General features: G+C 40.9%; 1 protein-coding gene across 8 annotated transcripts in view; it reads left to right on the top strand.

Annotated features, from left to right (window-relative positions):
- Positions 1–25,215, top strand: part of INPP4B (inositol polyphosphate-4-phosphatase type II B) — an 851,608-nt gene that overhangs the window by 243,654 nt on the left and 582,739 nt on the right. For 4 of the 8 annotated variants that reach the window (XM_077476952.1, XM_077476951.1, XM_077476950.1 and 1 more), the window contains one exon: positions 5,028–5,144. The exons of 2 other annotated variants lie outside the window; for them this stretch is intronic. In XM_077476952.1, coding sequence (XP_077333078.1) covers positions 5,028–5,144 — 117 coding nt within the window. 2 more of the 8 variants (XM_077476956.1, XM_077476957.1) reach the window with 2 other exon arrangements.

The raw sequence follows: 25,215 nt of genomic DNA, 5'->3' as shown, positions 1-25,215 counted from the left end.
TGTGTGATCAAAATGTGTGAGCAATCAAAATGTGTGTGAACCGCAGGAAAATCGCATGGTCTTTTTGACCACGTTTCTGAAAAGGTGCATGCACTTTTTTTTTTTCAGAAATGCAGGGACGACAGTCCATTCATTTGAATGGGCTGATGTGCCTATGCAAACGCGGCCCGCAAAAATGCATAGGTGTGAACCTAGGATAAAAAAATATATAAGCAAATATGACATACAGGACCCTCCTATTTCTTTACTAATGCTAACAGCATAAGGATTAAAATTAGTCAATGTTGATTGAGAGAGTCACGTTCCGCTTTAAGCACCTACATTGCCCGCTTTGAGAAATCAATAATATAGCTATTATTATTATAAAGGATTTATCTAGCGCCAACAGTTTGCACAACACTTTTACAATATAAAGGGAGACAATACAGCAACAATACAAGTCAGTAACTGGGGGTTGGGAGGGCCCTGCTCCTGCCAGCTCACAATATAATATGGAGGGGCTGGTGAAACAAAAGGTAGTAACTGTGAGGGATGAACTGATGAGGGAAGTAGACGATTTGGTTGTTAGCTGAAGCCAGGATAGACCTGCCTGAAGACATACGTTTTCAGGGATTACCTAAAGGTAAGCAGAGTAGGAGATAACCGGATAGATTGGGTTAGGGAGTTCCAGGGGATGGGAGAGGCTCTGGAGAAGTCCTGGAGATGAGCATTGGAGGAGGAGATAAGGAAGTTAGAGCAGGAGGTCCTGGGAGGAGCGAAGAGGACAGTTTGGGTAACATTTGGAGATAATATTGGTGATGTAGCTCGGGCAGAGTTGTAAATGGCTTTGTAAGTTATTGTTAGTGTTTTGAATTGTATTCATTGGGCAATGGGAAGCCAGTGGAGGGATTGGCAGAGAGGGGTGGCAGACACTGAACGGTTGGTAAGGTGGATGAGACTGACAAGGGGATAGCTTGCGGAGAGGTAGGCCAATGAAGAGGGAGTTACAATAGTTAAACTACCACTCAACAGAAGTATATCTAGGTAAGTACATATTGCTCATCATTTTCTCACCTATAAATAAAATCCTATATATAGTCAATGTAGAGAGAGAATCTTTATGTTGACCACAGTACAGTTAGTGACCTGAGCACATCCACATTGCTGCTTGCACTGCCTTATCAATTAATAGCAAGATGTACAGTTGTATCTGAGACTGCATGGAGGATGGGGAGGAGAAACACAATGCAAGCAAGCAGGAAAAGCTGCCTGACACTTCTCTTAGCAAAGTCATGGACTCCAGATCTTCCTGGGAAATTCCAGGCCAACCAAGAGGTATAATTCCAAAAAGTGTTCAGTGGAACAACTCCTTTCCCAGTTGGAAAGTGCCTGGTAATGATGCCAAAACCACCTTCATTTACATTGGATCATTTATAGATGCACAAGGCTTGCTTCCCTTGATAAGTTAAGGTGCATGGAGGTCTAGATGTGTGTTGGAGAAGAGACACCACTCCTCTGAGTCCAACAGTTTGTACACATTTGTAAGCAGATACCCCTCTTGGAGCTTTACCTAGTATGTCCAACTGGGAGAGGGTATTTTTTTTTCACCCCAACAGGGACACAGATAGCAATAAAAACACAAAATAGACTATAACCTTCCCCTGCTGTATATAAAATAATGTTTTTTAGAGAGAAAATTGCCCCAATAGAGACAAAAACTGGAAAAAAAACTGTGTTATATTTTGGCTTTTTCCAATTATATCCAAAAGTAAAACCAAAATTTGTGGCAGGGATAGATTTAAAAATAAAAATAAAGGTTCACTTGAGATGAAAAACACCTTAAAAATATCAAAATGTCGTTATAATCTGTGCAGCACTCAAATTTCAATAAATAAAAAGTCCTTAATAAAGTTCCACACTATTAGTACATATAATAATTAGCGCTCTTCAAAAAATATACTGTATATATCCCTTCGATTAAAGTCGGTAATGTTGTGTCATCTTGCTTACATGAAGACACTATTGGAGATGTGCTCACCCTTTAAAATAGACCTCTGGATCATGTGAGTTTGGATATGACTATTCACCAGTCTCTGCAGCAGGCTTTCTCCTGTGAATCTCTCCACACACTCATATGATGTCACCAAGGGCTGTACTCTGCTTTACGTGTTATGCCCGATCTGGGCTTCATCAGAGGGACCCTCTGACTTATTAAAGGGGTTGTAAACCCTCATGTTTTTTCACCTTAATGCATCCTATGTATTAAGGTGAAAAAACTTCTGTCACTGACCAGCCCCCTAGCCCCCCCCCCCCGTTTTACTCACCTGAGCCTGTTCGTTCCCTCGGCCGAGATGCGCTCTACCTCTCTGCCCAGGGTTCTCGGCTCTTGATTGGATAGATTGATAGCAGTGCAGCCATTAGCTCCTGCTGCTGTCAATCAAATCCAATGATGCGGGGGGCAGGGCCGAGTCCGGCATATGGACACACATGCTGGACACCCGCAAGGTAACCCCAGGGAGAGCGCTTCTCCTAGGGTTTTTTTTACTGATGCAAGGAGGGGCCACGAGGGCCATTGGGGGACCCCAGAAGACAATCGGGCCACACTGTACAAAATGAACTGCGCAATGGAGGTATGTATATATATATATATATATATATATATATATATATATATATATATATATTTTTTTTAATGAGGGTTTACAGCCCCTTTAAGGAGAACAATGTTCATTCTCCATGGTCCCACCATATGTAGGGATGTAGCCACCCCCTCTTGCTTGATCCCAAGGTGGACCATGGACTATAAGATAAGTGTGTGTAAAGCAGTAAACATGAATGCAACTGACATTCCCTGCCCCTTCCAAACTAATGGAAGTAAAGGGAAGAGGAGAGTATCAGGAGATCAGAGGACAGTACACAGAGGCAGAAAATAACAGTATTTCATGAAAAGCAGGTTACAGGGCCATTACACAGTGGCTGTATATGGATTATTTTTGGGGAAACAAAAGGATAATGTTGTTTAGTGTCACGTCATAACTTTGTGTGTTTATGTACTAAGCAAATATGGCTGCCACTTTGTACGTACATTTGATAGAGTAAATGAATGTGAATGATGGTGTCTGCTCACCTCCCTTATAAATTACACACATCAACCCTTTTTATCATTCACACACACTGAACTTACTATACAGTGATTCTTTAAGGTTCCCTTTTATTTTAATGCACCTCTTTAAGGACAGAATTTATATGCGACATCATCAACTTTACCACTTCAAATTGACCGCGGTAGTGTAAAAAAATAGATAAATGGATCCACACAGGTACATACTAATGGGCAACTCACTGTGCAGAGATATTCAATAAGTGCGCAAAAATATTACCCTACCAATCTACAAAGAAAACCTGTCTAATTGTTTTTTTAGTTTTAAAACCTAGGTCTTAGTCACATACATATGCAAACATGATGTAGCTACATGGCAGTCCAGTAATATGAAGTCCTACTCTTTGACAATGATAAAACACCAACCATGAAATAAGCATTATTTAACCGTCATTAAGCTTATGGGAGATTTTCCTAAAAACTCTTATATGCTCATATATGCTCATAAAAGCATGACATAGCAAAAACACAATACAAGACTGTGGAAAATGGGGAGTGTAGTTCTCCAGAAACTTATATAGGTGGACCTTAAAGTGGGCCTGAACCCCCCATGCTAGTACCTATTTCCATCACTACCCATTGTTCTGTTTACCAGCAAGACACCTGGAAAGAACCTAATACTTCCTAATAGGGGGAATACGTGACATTTTCCCTTGCCAGTCCTGTGTGTTGTCACATGGAGCACGAGGGTCCTTCATTCCGTGTAAGCTTTGACCCAAAAGTTCCATAGCAATTTTATGGTCGATCCATTCTGGAAATGGGGTTGGTGGGGTAGTGTTTAGGTAAATGGTCTCAAACTAGCGGCCCTTCAGCTGTTGCGAAACTACAAATACCATGATGCCTCTGCCAGTGGGAGTCGTGCTTGTAACTGTCATCCTTGCAATGTCTCATGGGACTTGTAGTTTTGCAACAGCTGGAGGACCGTCAGTTTGAGTCCCCTGGTCTAGGTGGTAAGTACAGGCTTCGAAGGGTATGTACTGTTTTTCTTGCTACTTTACCACTTGCAAAAACCCATCACTTTAAATGAATCAGTACAGGTTTGCTTTCAAGTGACAACACTAACATAGGTACAAGTCTGAGTATCAATATGTGAGATCTTGTCATTAGAGAAAATTATGGCAGTTTAGCCTCACAGTTAAAAAAAAAAAAAAAAAAAACATCAGACAAATTTCTTGTCAAGGCTAAAAATACCGCCGGTGTTTAGGTGAATTTAGTATCCTGACGAAGAGAAAGGCATTATTAGCAGTATTTTAAAACAGATGTTCTCGTATGATATTTAGGTCAACTGGGTGTTATAAAATTGAGTGAATGGATAAAAGGCAACTGTCAAGAACAAAGTCTAAATCTGTGTGTGAACCTGACAGCAAACAGGGTTTGTAGAAATAGATATCATTGTCAGCTGGATGCTTCACTTTGTGAATTAAATCCCCAAATGCTGCCCTCATTACAGCTGCCTTGGTTGGGGTGGTTAATTCAGAATAGTTTCTGGCTGTTAGTACAAATTACAGCACACGTCCCCTCAAAAGAGACACAAAGCACTGTGACAGCTGGCCCTAAGGAAACACAACAGACCGGCCTAGGAAATAAACAGTTTATAGCGGCACACTACGACCACTACTGATAGATGATGACAGATCGTTTTTTTTTTTTTTTTACTGATCGATGCCGGACTGTTGTGTTTTCCAGATTCATTTCTTTCAGCATGCTGGAATGATACTCCAAAAGAGGCTGGTGGCGACATCAGACTCTGGATGGAACTGAAAGTATTCTTTGAAATCGATATCTTTTTCTTTTTTACTCTTGTCTGCCTGCTTGTCTGTCAGTTGCTTTCTCTGCTGCCAGCAGCTGCCACCTCATTGAGCTCAGACTGTCTGCTTGTGCTATACAGGGAACAAGAGATCCACTGTTTCTGACTGGTGTGACGTTTCCCTCGGAGTATCCCATCTACGAAGAGACTAAAATTAAGCTATCGGTGTATGATGTCAAGGATAAGTCTCAAGAAACCGTGAGTATCCCTGCGGCATGTTTTTTTTCTTTTCTTCACTACCTTGCCTGCCTCCCTGCACTTCAGAGCTCTCTAGAATGACATTAAAGCTAGCTATGGACAGGGTAAGTGCTCTGGATGTGCAATTTTCTATTTGGTCAGCTCCTTAATTACACACTAAAGTGATAAGTGGCTGTTTTCAAGCTGGGTAAATGCTGTTTTGGTCTCAGCTCAGAGGCCACAACGGCCAAGCAGCTGCTCTTTAAAATTGTATGCTCTGCATACATTTTTTATAAACGGAGCCCTTTTTTGCTTTTGGCTTGACTTGAGGTATGCATTTCAGGAGTTGCTTTGGCAGGAGAGGGGTTAACTGTCGCCCGTCTTTAAAGCTCTGGAGCGAATCTTGTGATTTCTTCAGCACCAGAATGAAAACAGATGGATTAAATGAAACACTACAAATAACCTTACAAAAAAAATATGTCTTGTACAAATGGGCCCCTTCGCAACAATCTGGTAACCTGTTCTATCAATGTTATCGAAACGTTGGCGAAGATCCCAGCACTCGAAAAATGAATCTTTGGCTAGCAGTCTGGAAAGTTTTGTCTGGTACATTTCTTCCAATATCTATGCACTGATCATATGGTTTTGTTTTTAATGCGCAAAATCAGAAACAGGAATTCTTCACTATTTCTTCCAATATCTATGCCCTGATTTATCAATGGTTTGGTTTTAATGAGCAAAATCAATAACAGGAATGCTTTACTGGTATATAATATTTCCCTGACTGATTTGCATTCTGTGCCGTCACTATGTAAAGTGGCTGCTTTAAACCCTATGTTTTTGCTAGTTTGTTTTATTTTTCTTATATACCTTTTATGTTTCGTCCTATGAGAAAATGAAAATATGCATATTAACACATAGTTCTTGTAAGGCGTTTGAAATTTCAAAGGCTCTGTGTGAACATGCTGAGCGGGTAATTTGTGAGTGCATTAGGATGCTGTTTAGTTGGGTTTAATGTACTGATTAAAAGTGACTTTTCAATGAGACACCAAACAGGACTTGTTGACGGAACTTTTATGAGAGGAGTAGAGGAATGAAATTTGGAGTTAACTGTGTGCCAGTCGTATAATAATGGCCATTTATATTCTTCAATCATTTTACCTCCTGCCCAAGTTTGTGCTCTGAATTCCGAAATGTCTTTGTGTGTCTTTGATTTGAGTTTTTAAGCAGTATATTAGGCAAACGCCATTATGAACTCTATTTTATCAATCTTTTAATCATTTCTTTTCATTAACCTGACTTTGATCTCTTAAGTCTTCAAAGTCTTGGCAAATACATTCATTTTTTGACTATCAAAAGAAATAAGATAAGTAGAAGTGTGCTGTAGTAGGCACAGGTAGTTAGACTTTTATTGTTTGTCCACTAAATCCACAGCAGTCTGCATTCTTCGAGGAACTGGACATTGCAGAGTGAAGAGTAAAATAAGTCCTAGTGGTCCACCAGACTGTAGAGAAGAATAGGTCATGTGTACCTGCACATTGTCCATTGCCTTCTGTTGGGGGATTGACTGTATGTCCAAAGAAAACCTGTTCAACTAAAGCAAATTTTCACCTTTCTTATAAAACTAATTTGGTTAGACATGGCATTCAAGGAACCTATTAAAACCTAACACAACGAGACAGGTAGTTAGCACTGTTTGCTTCCTAAAAGTTAATCTATCTCTTTGAGTCTGTCCTGTAGGCACAACGGAAAGTGTGTGTAAATTTCACCAAAGTGAGCAGATTCCCATCTTAAATAGTTGTCACTGGAACAAGTGTACCCACTGGAAGATTTGCCCTAGATTTCTGTTTTGGTGACAGCTATATTTTGCATATTCCCTCATGTTCAGTCCTTGGTTACTAGGACAAATAGGGCAAATCTATGAGACAGAAATTCAGAACTTCAGAGCTTCTAACCCATACTACTAAATAAAAGATGTTTTGGATTTAGATACGCTTTTAATGATCACATTGATCAAAAAGGGTTTTCGAGCTAAACAGGGATTGGAATTGATGTAATCTTTCCTAAAACCAACAAGGGAACATTTTTTTGACACCAGTTGTAAAGTAAGGACCTTTCTGAGGGTAGATTGTAGTTCCTAGTCATGACTTTACTTTGATGGATGTGGAGCATATATTTCATATGTTAAAGACTCAACAGAACTGCTCAACCAGAGTTGGATGGACTCCAGGGGCTCCTCAAACATGTTTAAGCGGTTCAGCACACTTAGAACTGTTCATCGTTGGTGTATAAAATAAATTGCTGAGAAGTAAAAATGAAAAAGGCAATTATAGGATATTTTAGTGCATAGTCAGGTGAATGATTTTTACAGACAAATCTCTGTACACGTGCCAACGTTTCAGGCAGTATTTGCTAACTATTCCTTATTGTCTTAGATAGAAATGAGCAGATGTCAGAAGAATGTTGAGATGCTTCAGTGAAGAGCCTAGTCTTGTTTTCCTGTTTACAGACCAGTTTGTCATGAGCCAAGCAGTGATGAGTATAAGCCTACACATTAGTGTAAGTTGGTATGAGAAGTGCATGCCAGGTCAATCACTCTTGCACTCTTGGAATGTGATCAGTAGAGACGGCTTTCCAAGTGAATCAGCACACAGATCTCAGCTCTGTCAACATGCGTGAAAGTACTTGCAAGCTAGCGGGGTATAAATCTTTTTGTTCATGTGGGTTAAGATTAGTATATTTATCGTTAGTTAACTAGACTGGAACTGTTATACACTGAATATTATCAAAACTTTGATGCAATCTTGGAATCTATTTTTATATTTAGCAGTTATATTGAGTGTTTCTGCTGTGTTCTGCAAAGTTGGCTGGTAAAAGGCTGTTTAATAATGTGTTCATGTTCTCTGTTGGAGACCTTGACTTTGTACGTGTGGGACAGAAGAGACTTTTATAGTTAGAAAATAAAAGATAACTGGTGAGTAACTGTACACTGTTAATAAGAATTTAAGTAGGCTGAATATGAATATAGTCACACACACATAAATAAATAAATAAATATATATATATATATATATATATATATATATATATATATATGTATATATATATATATATATGTATGTATATATATATATATATATATAGTGGATATGAAAAAATGTACGCACCCGTATTAAAATGTCAGGTTTCTGTGATTTAAAAAAATTAGACTATGATAAATAATTTCAGAACTTTTTCCACCTTTTAATGTGACCTACAAACTGCACAACTCAGTTGAACAACAAACTGAAATCTTTTAGGTGGGGGCAAGTAAAAATAAGATGAAAATAATATAGTTGCATAAGTGTGCACACCCTTAAACTTTTGTTGAAACGCCTTCTGATGTTATTACAGCACTCAGTCTTTTGGGTATGAGTCTATCAGCATGGCACATCTTGACTTGGCAATATTTCCCCACTCTTCTTTGCAAAAACACTCAAAATCTGTCAGATTGTGAGGGCATCTCCTCTGCACAGCCCTCTTCAGATCACCCCACAGATTTTCAATTTGATTCAAGTCTGGACTCTGACTGGGCCATTCCAAAACTTTAATCTTCTTCTGGTAAAGCCATTCCTTTGTTGATTTGGATGTATGCTTTGGGTCGTTGTCATGCTGAAAGATGAATTTCCTCTTCATGTTCAGCTTTCTAGCAGAAGCATGAAGGTTTTGTGTCAATATTGACTGGTATTTGGAACTGTTCATAATTTCCTCTACCTCAACTAAGGCCCCTGTTCCAGCTGAAAAAAAAAACAATTCCAAAGCATGCTGCTGCCACCACCATGTGTCACAGTGGGTATGGTGTTCTTTTGGTGATGTGCAGTGTTGTTTTTGCCCCAAAAATATCTTTTGGAATTATGGCCAAAAAGTTCAACCTTGGTTTCATCAGACTATAACACATTTTCCCACATGCGTTTGGGAGACTTTACATGTGTGTTTGCAAAATGTATATGGGCTTTGGTGTTTTTCTTCGTAAGAAAACGATTCCTTCCATCTTGCCACTTTACCCCATAGCCCAGACATATGAAGAATACAGGAGATTGTTGTCACATGTACCACACCGCCAGTACTTGCCAGATATTCCTGCACCTTTAAATTTGCTGTAGGCCTCTTGGTAGCCTCCCTGACCAGTTTTCTTCTTGTCTTTTTATCAATTTTGGAGGAACGTTCAGTTCTTGTGCCATGTTTTCTCCACTTGATGATGACTGTCTTCACTGTGTTCCATGGTATATCTAATGCCTTGGAAATTCTTTTGTACCCTTCTCCTAACTGATACCTTTTAACAATGAGATCCATCCGATGCTTTCAAAACTCTCTGCGGACCATGGCTTTTGCTGTAGGATGCGACTAAGAAAATGTCAGGAAAGACCTACTAGAACAGCTGAACCCTTATTTGGGGTTAATCAGAGGCACTTTAAATGATGGCATGTGTGTACTGACTCCTATATAAGATGAGCTTGAATGTGATTGATTCATTCGGAACACAGTTATACTCCAACCCCCCCACACACCCCAGAAGATTTCAGTCTGTTTTCCAATTGAGTTGTACAGTTTATAGGTCACGTTAAAGATGGAAAAAGTTCTGAAATTATTTATCTCTGTCTCATTTGTTTTACATCACAGAAACCTGACATTTTAACAGGGGTGTGTAGGCTTTTTATATCTATTGTATATGTATATACATTTCAATAGTCTAGTCCACTGGCATGATTCTATTGTGTTGCCAAATAAAAAAAAGCTTTTAATGTTGGGCCCCTGTTATTTTTTGGTCAAGTGGATAAGCTTTGAACCTCTGTCACTGTTCCCTTTGGTGACAGTAGTAACGTAAGTAACAGAGAATCCCTGCAATAGGCAGATAAACAGCAATAAACACCTAAGCAAGGTTCAAACTTTTCTTTTTTGAATCATGGCTTGAAGTCTTTTGTCCAGCCTAAGCTTTTTTCCATTAGAGAGATTTCGCCTCACTCACCTCACCTTATGAAAGAGTAAAAACATGACAGGGTTTTAATCCTTTCCTTTGGCATAAAAAAAATCTGGACTTTCGCTTTAATCACTTGACCTCTGGAAGATTTACCCCCCTTCCTGACCAGGCCATTTTTTACAATACAGCAATGCTTTAATTTAACTGAAAATTGATCAGTTTTGTGAGGCTGTACCCAAATAAAATGTGTGCCCTTTTTCCCCACAAATAGAGCTTTCTCTTGGTGGTATTTGATCACCTCTGCGGTTTATAGATTTTGCACTGCAAACAAAAAGTAAACATGTGCGATTCGTTTCTTACGGATCGAAAACTCGTACGAATTTCCGGAAATTTGTACATTCGTACGAATCCGGAATACAAATTTTTATGCATCCAAATTCTGTACGAAATCCGAAATTTCGCGTACAAATTTCGGATCCAAATTCATAACGAAAATTCGTAATTGTTACGAAAAGTTAACAAACCTAAAAGTTAAAAACCCAGGAAGTCAGCACAGCACAGGGATGGTGGGAACCCCGCATTATGATAAATTCATCATAATAATAATTTCCTTATTTTAAAAGTTTACGAATCTAACAAATTCGTATTTCGTACGAATACGAATTGAATTTCAGACACAAATTCCGAAATACTATTTTTTTTTAATACAGAACAAAACTAAACAATTTTTTTGACGGTGCCCATGTCTAACAAAAAGACATATTTTTGAAAAGAAAAAAAAAACAATATTTTTTACTTTCTGCTATAAAAGATATCTAATAATAATAATAATAATAATAATAATAATAATAAAAAAATCTAATTTCTTCATAAATTTAGATCAGTATGTATTCTGCTACATATTTTTGGTAAAAAAAAATCCCAATAAGCGTATATTGATTGGTTTGCATAAAAGTTATAGTGTCTACAAACTATTGGATATTTGTATTTATTTATTTAATACTAGTAATTTCAGCGAACAGCGACTTATAGCAGGACTGCGATATTGCGGAGGACATTCTAAAACGAATTGACACTTTTTGTCTGCAGGATGATCTGCAGGTGCAGGCAGACATTGGGGGTTATTTACAAAGGGAAAATCCACTTTGGAGGGGTAGATCTGAAATGAGTGGAAGCTCTGCTGATTTTATCATCCAATCATGTGCAAGCTAAAATGCTGTTTTTTATTTTCCTTGCATGTCACCCTCGGATCTACAGCGACTTTTCTTCCAAGTGCACTTGCAGTGCAAATAGGATTTTCCTTTAGTAAATAATGCCCATTGAGTCTGCGATACCTGCTGCTGGGCCCCCGCTGTGTGTGTGTGATCACAGCGTATTTACTACCCAGAAGTGCTGGATCACATATACATATATACTGTATATATATATATCTATATCTATATATATATATATATATATATATATATATATATATATAGATATATATAATATACAGACGTGATAAGGTGCACAGCTGCTGCCCTGTAGCAGTAAATTTGCTATATGGAGGACAGTAAGTAGTTAAGCAAAAAAAGTGGCTTTTTACTTTCTACTACTCTAAGGCATATGAATAAGGCTCTTTACATAAAGTACAGAAGAAAATGCAAATTATAAGAAGTAATAAGAATAGAGAGCCATAATCTTTTACTTTTCTGAATGTGCTACTTCTCTTTTACAAAGTTGTCACTTACCCGTTTTCTTTTTTTCTTAAATGTAAATGGTAGAGAAAGCCTAAAGTAGATCTGCTGTCTAGCTGAAGAATTTAGCATATGGCTGGCTCAGAGGGTCATTTGGTAGCCTAATATGCTTTTAAACTGCAAGTACTGCTCTTTCTATCCTGACTGCATTATCCATTTACTGGATAATGGAATCTCCTGGTATGTGCTCCTGAAGGCATTACTTAAAATGTGTTCTTTGGTACATGTTAACTGTGTATTTTAACTATCTCTGACGTAAGCTTCATGTTAAAATATACATTTTTATATTTAATATTAGCAATGGCCTACAAATGTAGGAAATATTTATTCAATAAAACTAATATAATAGAGAAACCTTTTAGGCTTCATGTGCACTGCTGCAGGTAAACGGATGTTTAGGAGCAGTTGGGCATTTTTTTCAGCTGCTCCCGAACTTTCCTCTGTTATCTTATCAGTACACGTACACAGAGTTATTTATAGTCGTTTCTAGGCAGTTGCGTTTAGAGGCTTTTTTTGGAACCCAAAAAAATGCATTCAGAAGTTGTGTTTATAGGCATTTCAAACGTCGAACGTGGCCAAATGCATCTAAACGCGGTAACTCACGTTTAGCCACATTTCGTTTACAGGCATTTTTCATTTTTGTCTATTTTGGAAAAAATAATAATTTTTTTTTTCAAATGCTTCTAGATGCAAACGCGGCATGTAAACACAGCTAAACGGCCATTTTTATACGTCAAAGTTAAACTGTTCAGGAAAGGTTGAACAACGTCCCGTGTACATGAAGCCTTGGGCCTCATATACACTGCTGCTGGTAAACGGATGTTTTCGGAGCAGTTGGGAGTTTTTTTCAACTGCTCCTGAACTCTCCTCTATGTTATCTTATCCGTACATGTACACAGGGTCGTTTATAGTCGTTTCTAGGCAGTTGAGTTTAGAGGCATTTTGTGGAATGTAAAAAAATGGGTTCAGAAGCACCAAACGCTTCTAAACGTGCTAACTCATATTTTGCCGCGTTTTCGTTTACAGACATTTTTCATTTTTGGCTATTTTGAAAAAAAATAAAACATTTTTTCAAACCCCTCTAAACACAAACGCGGCAAAACTCAGCTGAACGTGACATGTAAATGCGGCAAAACGGATGGTCATTCAGAAGAGGCTGTAAAAACGTCCCATGTACATGAAGCCTTAGTATTTAATACTGAACAGTGGTCGTAGACCAGAGGACTGTAGGACCATTCATATACTAATATGATGCTCCTCCAGCCCACCTCTTCTCATTGACATTTTTATAAGGCTGTCAACATCCTTCGATAGAGCCAAGCAGTATCACAGACAGCATAGTTATGCCCTTGTCTTCGTTGGAAAATGGTTGTCATAAAGTAAAATTCATGATGAAGAGCAAATCTGACTTTGCCAATTAAAAGCCATGCAAAAAGGTAAAATCTGTCTACTGGTCAATTAACTCTGACTATTGCATAAAACAGAATTTCATTAACTGTAGCTCTTCTGTGCTCAGCAAGACCGCTGCTGATGTTTTACTTGTGACAGCAATGCAAGTGGGCTTTATTATTCCTAATATATTTCAGGCACATATCTGTCTGCTGTCTTTATACTACATAATATAACTATCAGCTTGTCAAGCTGGTCATGTGTTATACCTGGGTAAATGATGGATTGGATAGGCTGATTTGCAGGATGAGCTGTGGTTAGTGGTTTAAAGGAAACCGGTCATGGGAAAATATGGAGGCTTCCTGTCCTCCATGTTCCAACACAGACAAGGCCACATTGTCTGCGAAATTTCTTAAAATTCAATTAGCCTGGCTGTCATGCTGACTCTGTTTAGAATATGGAGTCTCTGACCCAGCACGGGTACACAGTTAATGACTTTTAGCTTTTCTCTGCTTTTCTGATCTGGTAGTGATTCAGAAAACACTGGACTAAGAAAAAGTGTGCTTGGAGTCAGGCTTCAAGGGAGCTGCCTGCTTTATGCCTTCTATTTTGTTGGCTTGCAAATGACAGAATATATGCCAATATAAAAATGATTTTCCTGTAGCATCTTGAGTCCATGTGCTTTTTTGTATATTTTTATTTTGGTGGCCTTTGGACATACATAGTATGTCCAAAGGCCACCAAAGTATGTCCATACATAGTATGTCCAAAGGCCACCAAAGTATGTCCATACATAGTATGTCCAAAGGCCACCAAAGTATGTCCATACATAGTATGTCCAAAGGCCACCAAAATATGTCCATACATACTTATGTCCAAGGCCACCAAAGTATGTCCATACATAGTATGTCCAAAGGCCACCAAAGTATGTCCATGCATAGTATGTCCAAAGGCCACCAAAGTATGTCCATACATAGTATGTCCAAAGGCCACCAAAGTATGTCCATACATAGTATGTCCAAAGGCCACCAAAATATGTCCATACATACTTATGTCCAAGGCCACCAAAGTATGTCCATACATAGTATGTCCAAAGGCCACCAAAGTATGTCCATACATAGTATGTCCAAAGGCCACCAAAGTATGTCCATGCATAGTATGTCCAAAGGCCACCAAAGTATGTCCATACATAGTATGTCCAAAGGCCACCAAAGTATGTCCATACATAGCATGTCCAAAGGCCACCAAAGTATGTCCATACATAGTATGTCCATACATAGTATGTCCAAAGGTCACCAAAAAAAAAAAAAAAAAAAAAAAATATATATATATATATATATATATATATATATATATATATATATATATATATATATATATGGATTGCCTTGCATTACAGCATGGTATCCACTTAGTGGATACCTTTATTGAAATAAAAATTCCCCTCTGTGTAATCAAAGTACATTGCAGGGATTTTAACTAACCTATCTTTTGCCGTTCTAAATAAATAACCATTTGTTTCACCATATCCTTTACACCAGTGGTTCTCAACCCTGTCCTCAAGTACCCACAACAGGCTATGTTTGGGAATCTCTCTTATAAAATAGCTGTCCAATATACCAAGCCATTGACTCTGATTTAAAGCAGCTGTGCAAGATGAATGAAAACCTGCAAACATGGCCTGTTGGGGGTACTTGAGGACAGGGTTGAAAACCACTGCTTTACACCAATGTTTCCCAACGCCAGTCCTCAAGTACCTCCAACAATGTATATGTAAAGCGCTTCGTAACTTGACGGCGCTATATAAGTACCTGAAATAAATAATAAATAAATAAACAGGCCATGTTTTCAGGATTTCCCCCTGTGGTAATTACTAAGGCAGTGAAACTGATCAAATCATCTGTTCAAAATAATGGAGAGCCTGAAAACATGACCTGCTGGGGATACTTGAGGACTGGAGTTGAGAAACATTGCTTTACACACTAGATATGATAGGGAGGGTCTGGATCATTATAATCAGCCAGTGGGGTCTCAGTGTTCTTATAAAAAAAAAAAAAAGTTGCAGGCTCTGCATCACTTTAAAAGTATTTAACCCTTGGGGAGTAAGGCACAGTTCACACTGATGAAGTGCTGGGACCACAGCGATTCCTGTGCAATTCTCACACTGTGCTCTGCGAACTGCTGTGGGTGTCAGTATAAAGATAATGACACCCCTATATCGCTTTGCAGAATGCAGTACGAACTGTGGAATTGGATCGCATGGGTCTGAGCACCCATGCAATCCGATTCCAGTGGGGACAAAAAAAAGGTTTTTGGTGCAGATCCAGTGTGAATTGAGCCATACATACATAATGTATGGCTCAATTTCCACTGCAATGAGTTTGCATGTCATTTGTACAGGAATCCGGTGCGGTTCCTGTACAAATGACATATGCTGTGGCAAACCGGATCAGTGTGAACCCAGCCCAACTCACCAGAATTTCAATTCCTATTGCAAGGAAGGATACAAATATGTCTTGTATCTTAGTACAGACTTCTGGGAAAATCAATGAGACAATCACACAAGCAGAAAATGACATTTCTGGGTACATTCTGTACACAATCTGTATACAGAACGCCTCCAGGTTGCCATATTGCAATTTACAGAAAGTTGCACTGGCTGCAGATTGAAAAGGAAAGGTGATTTCCGGTCCAGGCACCTGGGTGGTGGACCATATGGCTGTGATCTTTCCTCAGACTGACTCTGATGTCAGCCAACAGCAGGCCTCAGCCCATCTGCTGAAAACGGATCACAGGAGTGCAGAGAGAACGACACTCTTGAGATCCACGAGCTTTGGCTGTACTTCTCCTTTAAGCTTTCATCCAGATTTCTGGCGATAAAACAAAGATTAATTTGTGGACAACACAAAGGATACATCACGTATTCTCCAAAAGCATTGTCCACATAGGGCAGTATTGGAGTATTACCTATAGCAGTGATGGCAATCCTTGGCACCCCAGATGTTTAGCAACTACATTCCCATGATGCTTAACTGCACTGTAGAGTGCATGAGCATCATGGGAAATGTAGTTCCAAAACATCTGGGGTGCCGAGGTTGGCCATCACTGACCTATAGCATACCCAACTGACCCTGATTTTGAGGGACTGTCCCTGACTTGCAACAAAGTCCCTCTGTCCCTCTTTCCTCCTCATTTGTCCCTTGTTTTGGTCTAATCAATATAGTTGTATATAAAATGCACTATTTGTCTTTCAAAAAGTGTTTCCCAGTGCTAAACCTTTCATCCAATTCCTAAATTGCTGCATTTGTAAATTTCAAAAGCCAGTATATAGGAATAGTTGTGGTGAAAGGGCACTTGTGAGTTTAACTATGCCTACATACTTTTGCTTATTCCCATTGCTTGTTCCTTATTCCCATTTCAGAATGTTGGGAGGTATGCCTGTAGCCATTATATTCTATAGTGTTTTGAAAATAATGGTCATTTATATCCCGAAGCCTATGACTCTTATCTACAAGAATATTTTTTGCTAAAATTGAAAAATCCTGACATTTAGCAGCTGTTGGGATTTGTTCATTGCCACTGTGTTATACTATTTATTATATGTAACTAGTAATAACAGTAACATTGCAGAAATGATGGCATTGTTATGGGATGCCATTTTTGAACAAAGTATACGGAATGTGCAACAAAATTCAGCTACATTTTCTTTCCTGGCAAATGTAATGATAAAAGATAATTCAACGTGTACGATCTTATGCAAGGAATCACACATTTAGATGTTTGCTTCCATTCCTTAGTTTTCAGAGTGCCCATGAAAACTTTTCCTGGCACATTAGCAAAGACAAAATCATGCAGTGTGACTTCTCAATATGTTTCTATAGTAAGGAACATAAGCCCCAATTTTCTTTTACAAATCATGAACGTTTGCCAAATGTTCAGAGGTGCTAAATAAGCCTTTGCTACCTAATGATAAACTGCTATAGATATCATATTAACAAGTAGACATTATGAAAGCACACACCACAAGAATAAGCTTTAAATGAATGAATGAATGAATGACTTGTATAGCGCTGCAACTGCGAACTGGATCGCCTCAAGGTGCTTGATCTGACCTGCGTTGACTTTCTTCTTAAAAGAGGTGGGTCTTGAGTTTTTTCCCGATGGTTTTCTTCCAAGCGGATTAAAGGCTAAATTCACCATTTACAGAAAATAGCCTATGCAGTCAAGTAGGGGTGCAACGGATCAAAAAACTCACGGATCGGATTCTTCCTTGGATCAGAGTCACGGATCAGATCATTTTTCGGATCAGCAAATAATAATTGAATTTGCAAAAACCTGTGAAAATTTCACCACCATATAGTTCCCACTGTAATATCCTCCATCTCCCCACTGTAATATACACCTCCCCACTGTAATATACACGTCATCTCCCCCACTGTAATATTGGCTGAGTATGGCTGAGTATGGCTGGGTATTGCCAAGTATTGCAGAGTATGGCTGGGTATGGCAGAGTATGGCTGAGTATTGGCAGGGTATGGCATAATGGCAGAGTATTGGCAGGGTATGGCAGAGTATTGGCAGGGTATGGCAGAGTATTGGCAGGGTATGGCAGAGTATTGGCAGGGTATGGCAGAGTATTGGCAGGGTATGGCAGAGTATTGGCAGGGTATGGCAGAGTATTAGCAGGGTATGGCAGAGTATTTCAGATTGGCAGGGTATGGCAGAGTATTAGGGTATGGCAGAGTATTGGCAGGGTATGGCAGAGTATTGCAGATTGGCAGGGTATTGCAGATTGGCAGGGTATGGCAGAGTATTGGCAGGGTATTGCAGATTGGCAGGGTATGGCAGAGTATTGGCAGGGTATTACAGATTGGCAGGGTATTACAGTTTGGTAGGGTATGGCAGAGTATTGGCAGGGTATGTCAGTGTATTGGCAGAGTATTGGCAGGGTATGGCAGGGTATTGGCAGGGTATTGGCAGGGTATTGGCAGGGTATTGGCAGGGTATTGCAGATTGGCAGGGTATTGCAGATTGGCAGGGTATGGCAGAGTATTGGCAGGGTATTGCAGATTGGCAGGGTATGGCAGAGTATTGGCAGGGTATTACAGATTGGCAGGGTATTACAGTTTGGTAGGGTATGGCAGAGTATTGGCAGAGTATTGGCAGAGTATTGGCAGGGTATGGCAGAGTATTGGCAGAATATTGGCAGGGTATGGCAGGGTATTGGCAGGGTATTGGCAGGATATTGCAGATTGGCAGGGTATGGCAGAGTATTGGCAGGGTATGACAGATTGGCAGGGTATTATAGATTGGTAGGGTTTGGCAGAGTATTGGCAGGGTATGGCAGAGTATTGGCAGAGTAGGGCAGGGTATTGGCAGGGTATTGCAGAGTATTGGCAGGGTATGGCAGTGTATTGGCAGATTATGGAGGGATGGCTGTGACTGCAATTGTCACAGAGCAGCGCTATGGGCACTACAGATCCAGCCCACAGCGCTGCTTCCATCCGATCTCTCCCCTCCACTGTACAGTTCTGTACACAGAGGGGAGAGGGGAACTGGCGTCATCATGCAGGTTGTGATCGCTCCGTCATTTGTAAAAGGCCGCCGGGTGTACCAAGATGGCCAACGCTCCAGAGCTAGGCCGAGGCCGTGGAGCACTCCGCGGACCGTGGTGTGTGCCGATCCAAACAGGGTGACCCGTTCGCCTGGTAAACCGATCGTTAAGAGAAGTATGGGGTTAAAAAAATAAAATGTATATTCTCCAAGTTGGATGCATCATCGATCCAATCAAACAACGCTGATCGCTCAGTTCTCCCCTCTGGTCTGAACAGAGTGCTGGGACTGTCAATCACCGCTCTCTGCTCTGCCCCTCCAGTGCTCATTTGAGCACTGGGCTGTGGAGTGGATGGGAGTGGTTGGCTCAGTCTCCGTAAGAGGCTGAGGCAGCTGCCGGTCCAGGAATCTGAGTGGATTCCAACTATAAAGTAGAGATCTTTCCCCAGCCTGGACTGGCTAAGTGACATCAGCTGACAGCAGGCTTTAGCCCACTGTTGGCTTAAAATGGGTCACATTAGTGTAGAACCAACTGCACTCTTGTGATCCATAGGAGAAGTGGGGCCAAAAGAGCTTTGGGCATACTTCTCCGTTAATTTGTTTGGTTTTACCTGTAGGCCATTTGGGTCCCCTAAAAAGCCTGGCTAAAAAACTCCAAGCCCCATGTCCTGATTTGTTGCTAGGATGTGAAAACTATTGGATGATAACTCACAACTTTGTAGGAATGAAAACAGTTTTTGTGCCCTAACAAGGAAGGGTATGGGGGTTGCTACAGTAACTTGGAGTTTTTAGCCAGGCTTCTGATGGGATCTAAATGGCCTACAGGTAAAACAATAAAATGAATGATAATTTTATAACATGCACACATTTTTAATATCTGCTGGGACTTCTTGACTACATAGGCTCTTTTCTGGAAAAAGTGAGCTTAGTCTTTAAAGATAACTTGTCAGAATTGTGCTAATGCTGGAAATCAAATTCATTTTTTAAATGATCAGAATTGTACAGGCTTACTAGGGATAGTTTCATGTGTGTCCTCTTATCAGGGGCAGACTGACAACTCATGGGGCCCCCGGGCAATAGGAGATTATGGTGCCCCCAGGCAATCAGAGATTATGGGGCCACACAGTATACACACACACAGTATACAATCACACAGTATACACAGACATGTTTCTTTTGGCCGAGAAGATACTGGAGAGGTGGGGCAGCTATAATCTCAGAATTTTTAGACCAAAAGGATGTCGGTAAGGGAGACAGATGTAAAAAAAACAGATTTTTACATAGTGTTCCTGGTTTTACTGAGGCTGGCAACCTTGATGGGGCCCCCTAGTGGCCTGGGGCCCTCGGGCAGTGCCCGAGTGGACGAATGGTCAGTCCGCCCCTGCCTCTTATCTAGCTTTAGGACAACACTAAAGGTGGCCACAGACTGCTTGATTTTCTCCTGTTCAGTCTGCAGGCTGAACAAAAAGAATGTACTCTATTCCCCCATCCATTCTTACCACGCAGATGGAGAAATCTACACTGCCAGCTATTTTCAGGAGGCCATGAAACCAGATAACATGAGTAACAACTTAAAGGGGTTGTAAAGCCAGAAGTTTTTTTTATCTTCATGCATTCAATGCATGAAGATCAAAAGCCTTCTGTGCGCAGCAGCCCCTTCAGCCCCTCTAATACTTACCTGAGCCCTCTCTCTATCCAGCCATGTCCATGAATGCCTCAGCCATCTGGGACGCTTTCCTATTTGGCTGAGACACAGCAGTGGCACCATTGGCTCCCACTTCTGTCAATCAACCAACCAATCAAAGTTAGCCAATCATGGGAGAGAGATGGCAAGGCTGAACCGCAGCTTTGTGTCTGAATGGATACACAAAGCTGCAGCTCGGCTTGGGTTCCCCCATAGCAAGCTGCTTGCTGTGGTTGCACTCATAAGGAGGGAGGGGAGGGGCCAAGAGCTCCAGCCACGGACCCAAGCAGAGGAGGATCTGGGCTGCCCTGTGCAAAACCTAGCAGATAAGTATAACATGTTTGTTATTTTAATAGAAAAAAAGCAAGACTTTACAATCACTTTAACCACTTCAGATCCGCGCTATTGCCAAATGATGGCATTAGCGCGGACCTACATTTCCGGGACTACGTCTATTGACGTCGTCCCGGTTACGAGCGGCCTGCGTGCCCCCTGAGGGGCGCGCGCGGTGCGCTCTGTGATCGGCGAGTCTATGAGACTCGCCTGATCACCGATCCGTGCAAGGGGTCGATCCCGACCCCTTATCACGTGATCAGCTGTCAGCCAATGACAGCTGATCATGTGATAGAACGGAGCCGGTAATCGGCTATTATTCCTCCTCGCGCTGACAGCGCGAGGAGAGGAAAAAAAAGCCGATCACCGGCGGCCGTGATCGGGACATCAGTCCCGATCACGGCCATCAATACAAGGGACCACCTGCCACCTGCCTGTGCCCACCTGCCTCCCGCAGTGCCATCCTGAAGTAAAATAAAAGCAAAAGTAAGTGCCCCCCGTCAGTGCCCCCCGTCAGTGCCCATAGTGCCCACAGTGCCACCCACAGTGCCACCCACAGTGCCACCCAATCTGCCTCAAAGGTGCTGCACCCCAGTGCCGCCCATCAGTGCCCAGCAGTGCCGCCCATCAGTGCCCAGCAGTGCCGCCCATCAGTGCCCATCAGTGCCGCCCATCAGTGCCCAGCAGTGCCACCTATCAGAGCCACCTATCAGTGCCACCTATCAGTGCCCATCAGTCCCATCTATCTGTGGTACCTATCAGTGCCCATCCGTGCCACCCATCCGTGCCACTTATCCGTGCCACCCATCCGTGCCATCTTATCTGTGCCCATCTTTGCCCATCAGTGCCGCCTTATCTGTGCCCATCGGTGCCGCCTTATCTGTGCCTATTAGTGCCGCCTTAACTATGCCTATCAGTGCCCACCAGTGCAGCCTATCAGTGCCCACCAATGCAGCCCATCAGTGCCCACCAATGCAGCCCATCAGTGCCCACCAATGCAGCCTATCAGTGCCGCCTAATCAGCGCACTTCAATGAAGGAGAAAAATGACCCGTTTGCAAAATTTTATAACAAACTATTAAAACATGATTTTTTTTTTTTTTTTTTTTTTTGCATCTTTTTTTGTTTGTTTAGTAAAAAATAAAACTCCGAGCTGTAACTAAATACCACCAAAAGAAAGCTCTATTTGTGGGAAAAAAATGATAAAAATTTCATTTGGGTACAGTGTTGTATGCCCGCGCAATTGTCATTCAAAGTGCATCAGCGCTGAAAGCTGAAAATTGGTCTGGGCCTGAGGGGGGTTTAAGTGCCCAGTAAGCAAGTGGTTAAGCTGTTCATAACAATTCAAAAAATTGGTTTAAAACAAGTCACCATTGACCAATGTAGCTGCAGCTGCTGTTGAATAATGCATCTTCAAAATTCATAGCAGAATTTTTTTGAGACAGCTCTCTCAGCAGCTCAGTTCACTCTGCACCCCTTCCTTTGACTGTTGAGAGGGGGATCTGCATTACCTAAATGACTTGAGCAACTTTGATGCCTGTGCTGTAAAATTTAAGGATGCATTTTTCTACGGTGGCTGCTGCTAAAGAGGTAAGTTGGGGCTTATTTTAATTCCATTTTTTATTTTGCTAGGACACATTATGTAAATAAATGAATGTCTATAGCCAAGCTTGCATAGGGTGAACATAAAATCCTCCCTTAAAGGGTATGTAAACCCTAACAAATAACATTTCCTTTGTTTCCTTTTGGTCTGTTCAATAGACTATAGAATGTATTTTGGATAATTGGAGATTAACATTTATAGGTAATATAAGGTTGTTGATCCAAGGAATATCTGATTGCTTTGGAGGCTCAGTAAGGATCTTTCCCCAGCTGGAGCGAGTTGGACCATGCTCTATAGGGGTTTTTATTGTGTTCCTCTGGATCAACGCTATTTATAGTCTTTTTTTTTCATTATTGGTTGAACTAGATTGGCTTGTGTCTTTTTTACAATCTGGCTCTTTAAAGTGATTGTAAGGGTTTGTTTTGTTTTTTGTTTTTTAAATGACAAACATATCATACTTACCTCCACTGTGCAACTTGTTTTGCACAGAGTGGCACCAAACATCACCTTCTGGGGTCCCTGGCAGCTCTCGCAGCTCCTCCCCGCATCAGATAACCCCCTAGGAGAAGAGCTCTCCTGAGGGGGTTACCTTGTGAATGCTCTCCGGAGTCCAGCGTCCATAGCCACCAAATGTATGAGTCGGCCCCGCCCCCAGTGCCCGCATCGTTGGATTTGATTGACAACAGCGGGAGCCAATGGCTGTGCTGCTATCAATCTATCCAATCAAGAGCTGAGAACCCAGGAAAGAGAGACAGCGCGTCCCCGGTAGGTCAAGTTCTAGGGCTCAGCTAAGTAAAACGGGGGGGGGGGGGGGCTGGGGGGGGGCGGTCACTGCCAGTTGTTTTTTGACCTTAATGCATAGGATGCATTAAGGTGAAAAAACACGTAGGTTTACAACCCCTTTAATCTGTGCATTGATGTGTACAATAAATACCTACAGAAATTGTATCAGTTAATATTTTATGTGCTCTCTGCCTGTGCTGCATTCTTATCAATATTATGTATTTTTTTGTTTTTTTATTTAAATACATTTTAAATCATACCTGTGTTGGGCAAACAAGTGATAATAAACATTAAGTGTTCCTGATTGTATTTCATTGCTGATGTATTGCCCTCCATGTTTTTGAAGCTCCCTATCGAACGCCTTTTAAATGTTGACATTTGGAAATTCAGTTGACCCCATAGGCATGGCGATAGTTTACTCAGGCAACAATTACTGTAATGTGGTAGTGTCTCTGTGAAAAAAATTTCTGGGACCTTCGGTGGTCCTTTTGGTTGGCTCATTGGGGCAAGGAAGGTGTGATCCTGAATCTTATAATTAGGGGTGCACTGAATGGGTTTTTTGGTGCCGAAACCGAAAATGAAAAATACACTAGGCCGAAAACTGAAACCCATACCGAGAATGACTGATACCGAAACTTATTTAAAAAAAATATATTTTTATACAGGAGATGGTGAGCGACTGGGGACATGGTACAGGAGATAGTAAGAGCAAGAAGGGGGGGTAAGGCCGCGCTATGGAGCTATTAGGTATAGTTCTGGTAAGAGCGGCCTCTATTTAAATTTCCACCCAATGTGGGTGAAACAATGGACGGGGCTATACCTCTGGTGAGAGCAATTACATAAGTGGTAACGGAGCACCGGGAGCAACAGTTGAAGTCACCCCCTCCTCCCCCCCTCCCCTTCCCCCCCACTTATAGAAGAATATTCACCATTTTTTCCACTATTTTTTTTCACCATTTTTTCACTGTTTTGTTCACTATTTTTATCATCAATTTTATAATCAATTTTTTTATCACATTTCTTCCATTTTAATATTAATTATTAATTTTTATATCTTCCCTGCTTTATTTATATTTTTATTCCATCCATTCACGGACTTTTTCATCACAGAATATTTAATATGTGCACAAATGGACATATGATATGCAAAACAGATAATTGATTGGTTATTTATTTTATTTTGTTTTCTTGCAATTGAATTCTGTGCATTCTAACACTGGCACAAGTTTGTTCACTGGCACTTGCACTTTAATATTGTAATTTAGGAATTGCACGTTCCATTAGTTTTTCTATGGCTCATTGATTTTTATGGTTTATTGATTTTTATGGTTTATTGATATCTATTGATAAGCATACATATATAAAAATAATTACTACAGATTACTATTAGGCATTACACAGAGAGTTTCTCACTATTATTCGTTTACTTTTAATTACTAATTTTTTATTACTTACCAGCATGCTGGAAAATTTATGCAAATTGTAATTATTTATTTACTTTGAGTCTAAAATGGTATAGCGCCAAGTCTATTTTCTCCTCTCATTTCTTTTCATGGTACAGGAGATGATCAGAGACTGCAGAGATGGTACAGGAGATGGTCAGAGACTGGAGAAATGGTACAGGAGATGGTCAGAGACTGAGGACATGGTATAGGAGATGGTCAGAGACTGGGGACATGGTACAGGAGATGGTCAGAGACTGAGGACATGGTATAGGAGATGGTCAGAGACTGGGGACATGGTACAGGAGATGATCAGAGACTGGGGACATGGTACACGAGATGGTCAGAGACTGGGGATATGATACAAGAGATCAATGCAGCCTCACCAGTGCCCATCAGATGCAGCCAGCCAGTATCTCCAGTGCAGCCAGTGTCCCCAGTAGTGCAGCCAGTGTCCCCAGTAGTGCAGCCAGTGTCCCCAGTAGTGCAGCCTGTGTCCCCAGTAGTGCAGCCAGTGTCCCCAATAGTGCAGACTGTGTCCCCATTGCAGCCAGCCAGTGTCACCATTGCAGCCAGCCAGTGTCCCCGGTAGTGCAGCCAGTGTCCCCAGTAG

The sequence above is a fragment of the Lithobates pipiens genome, unplaced genomic scaffold (assembly GCF_037356315.1).
Source record: "Lithobates pipiens isolate NorthernLeopardFrog02 unplaced genomic scaffold, aLitPip1_a1.2 Scaffold_13, whole genome shotgun sequence".
Taxonomy (NCBI): Eukaryota; Metazoa; Chordata; class Amphibia; order Anura; family Ranidae; genus Lithobates; species Lithobates pipiens.
This window is presented reverse-complemented; position numbering and strand designations above follow the sequence as displayed.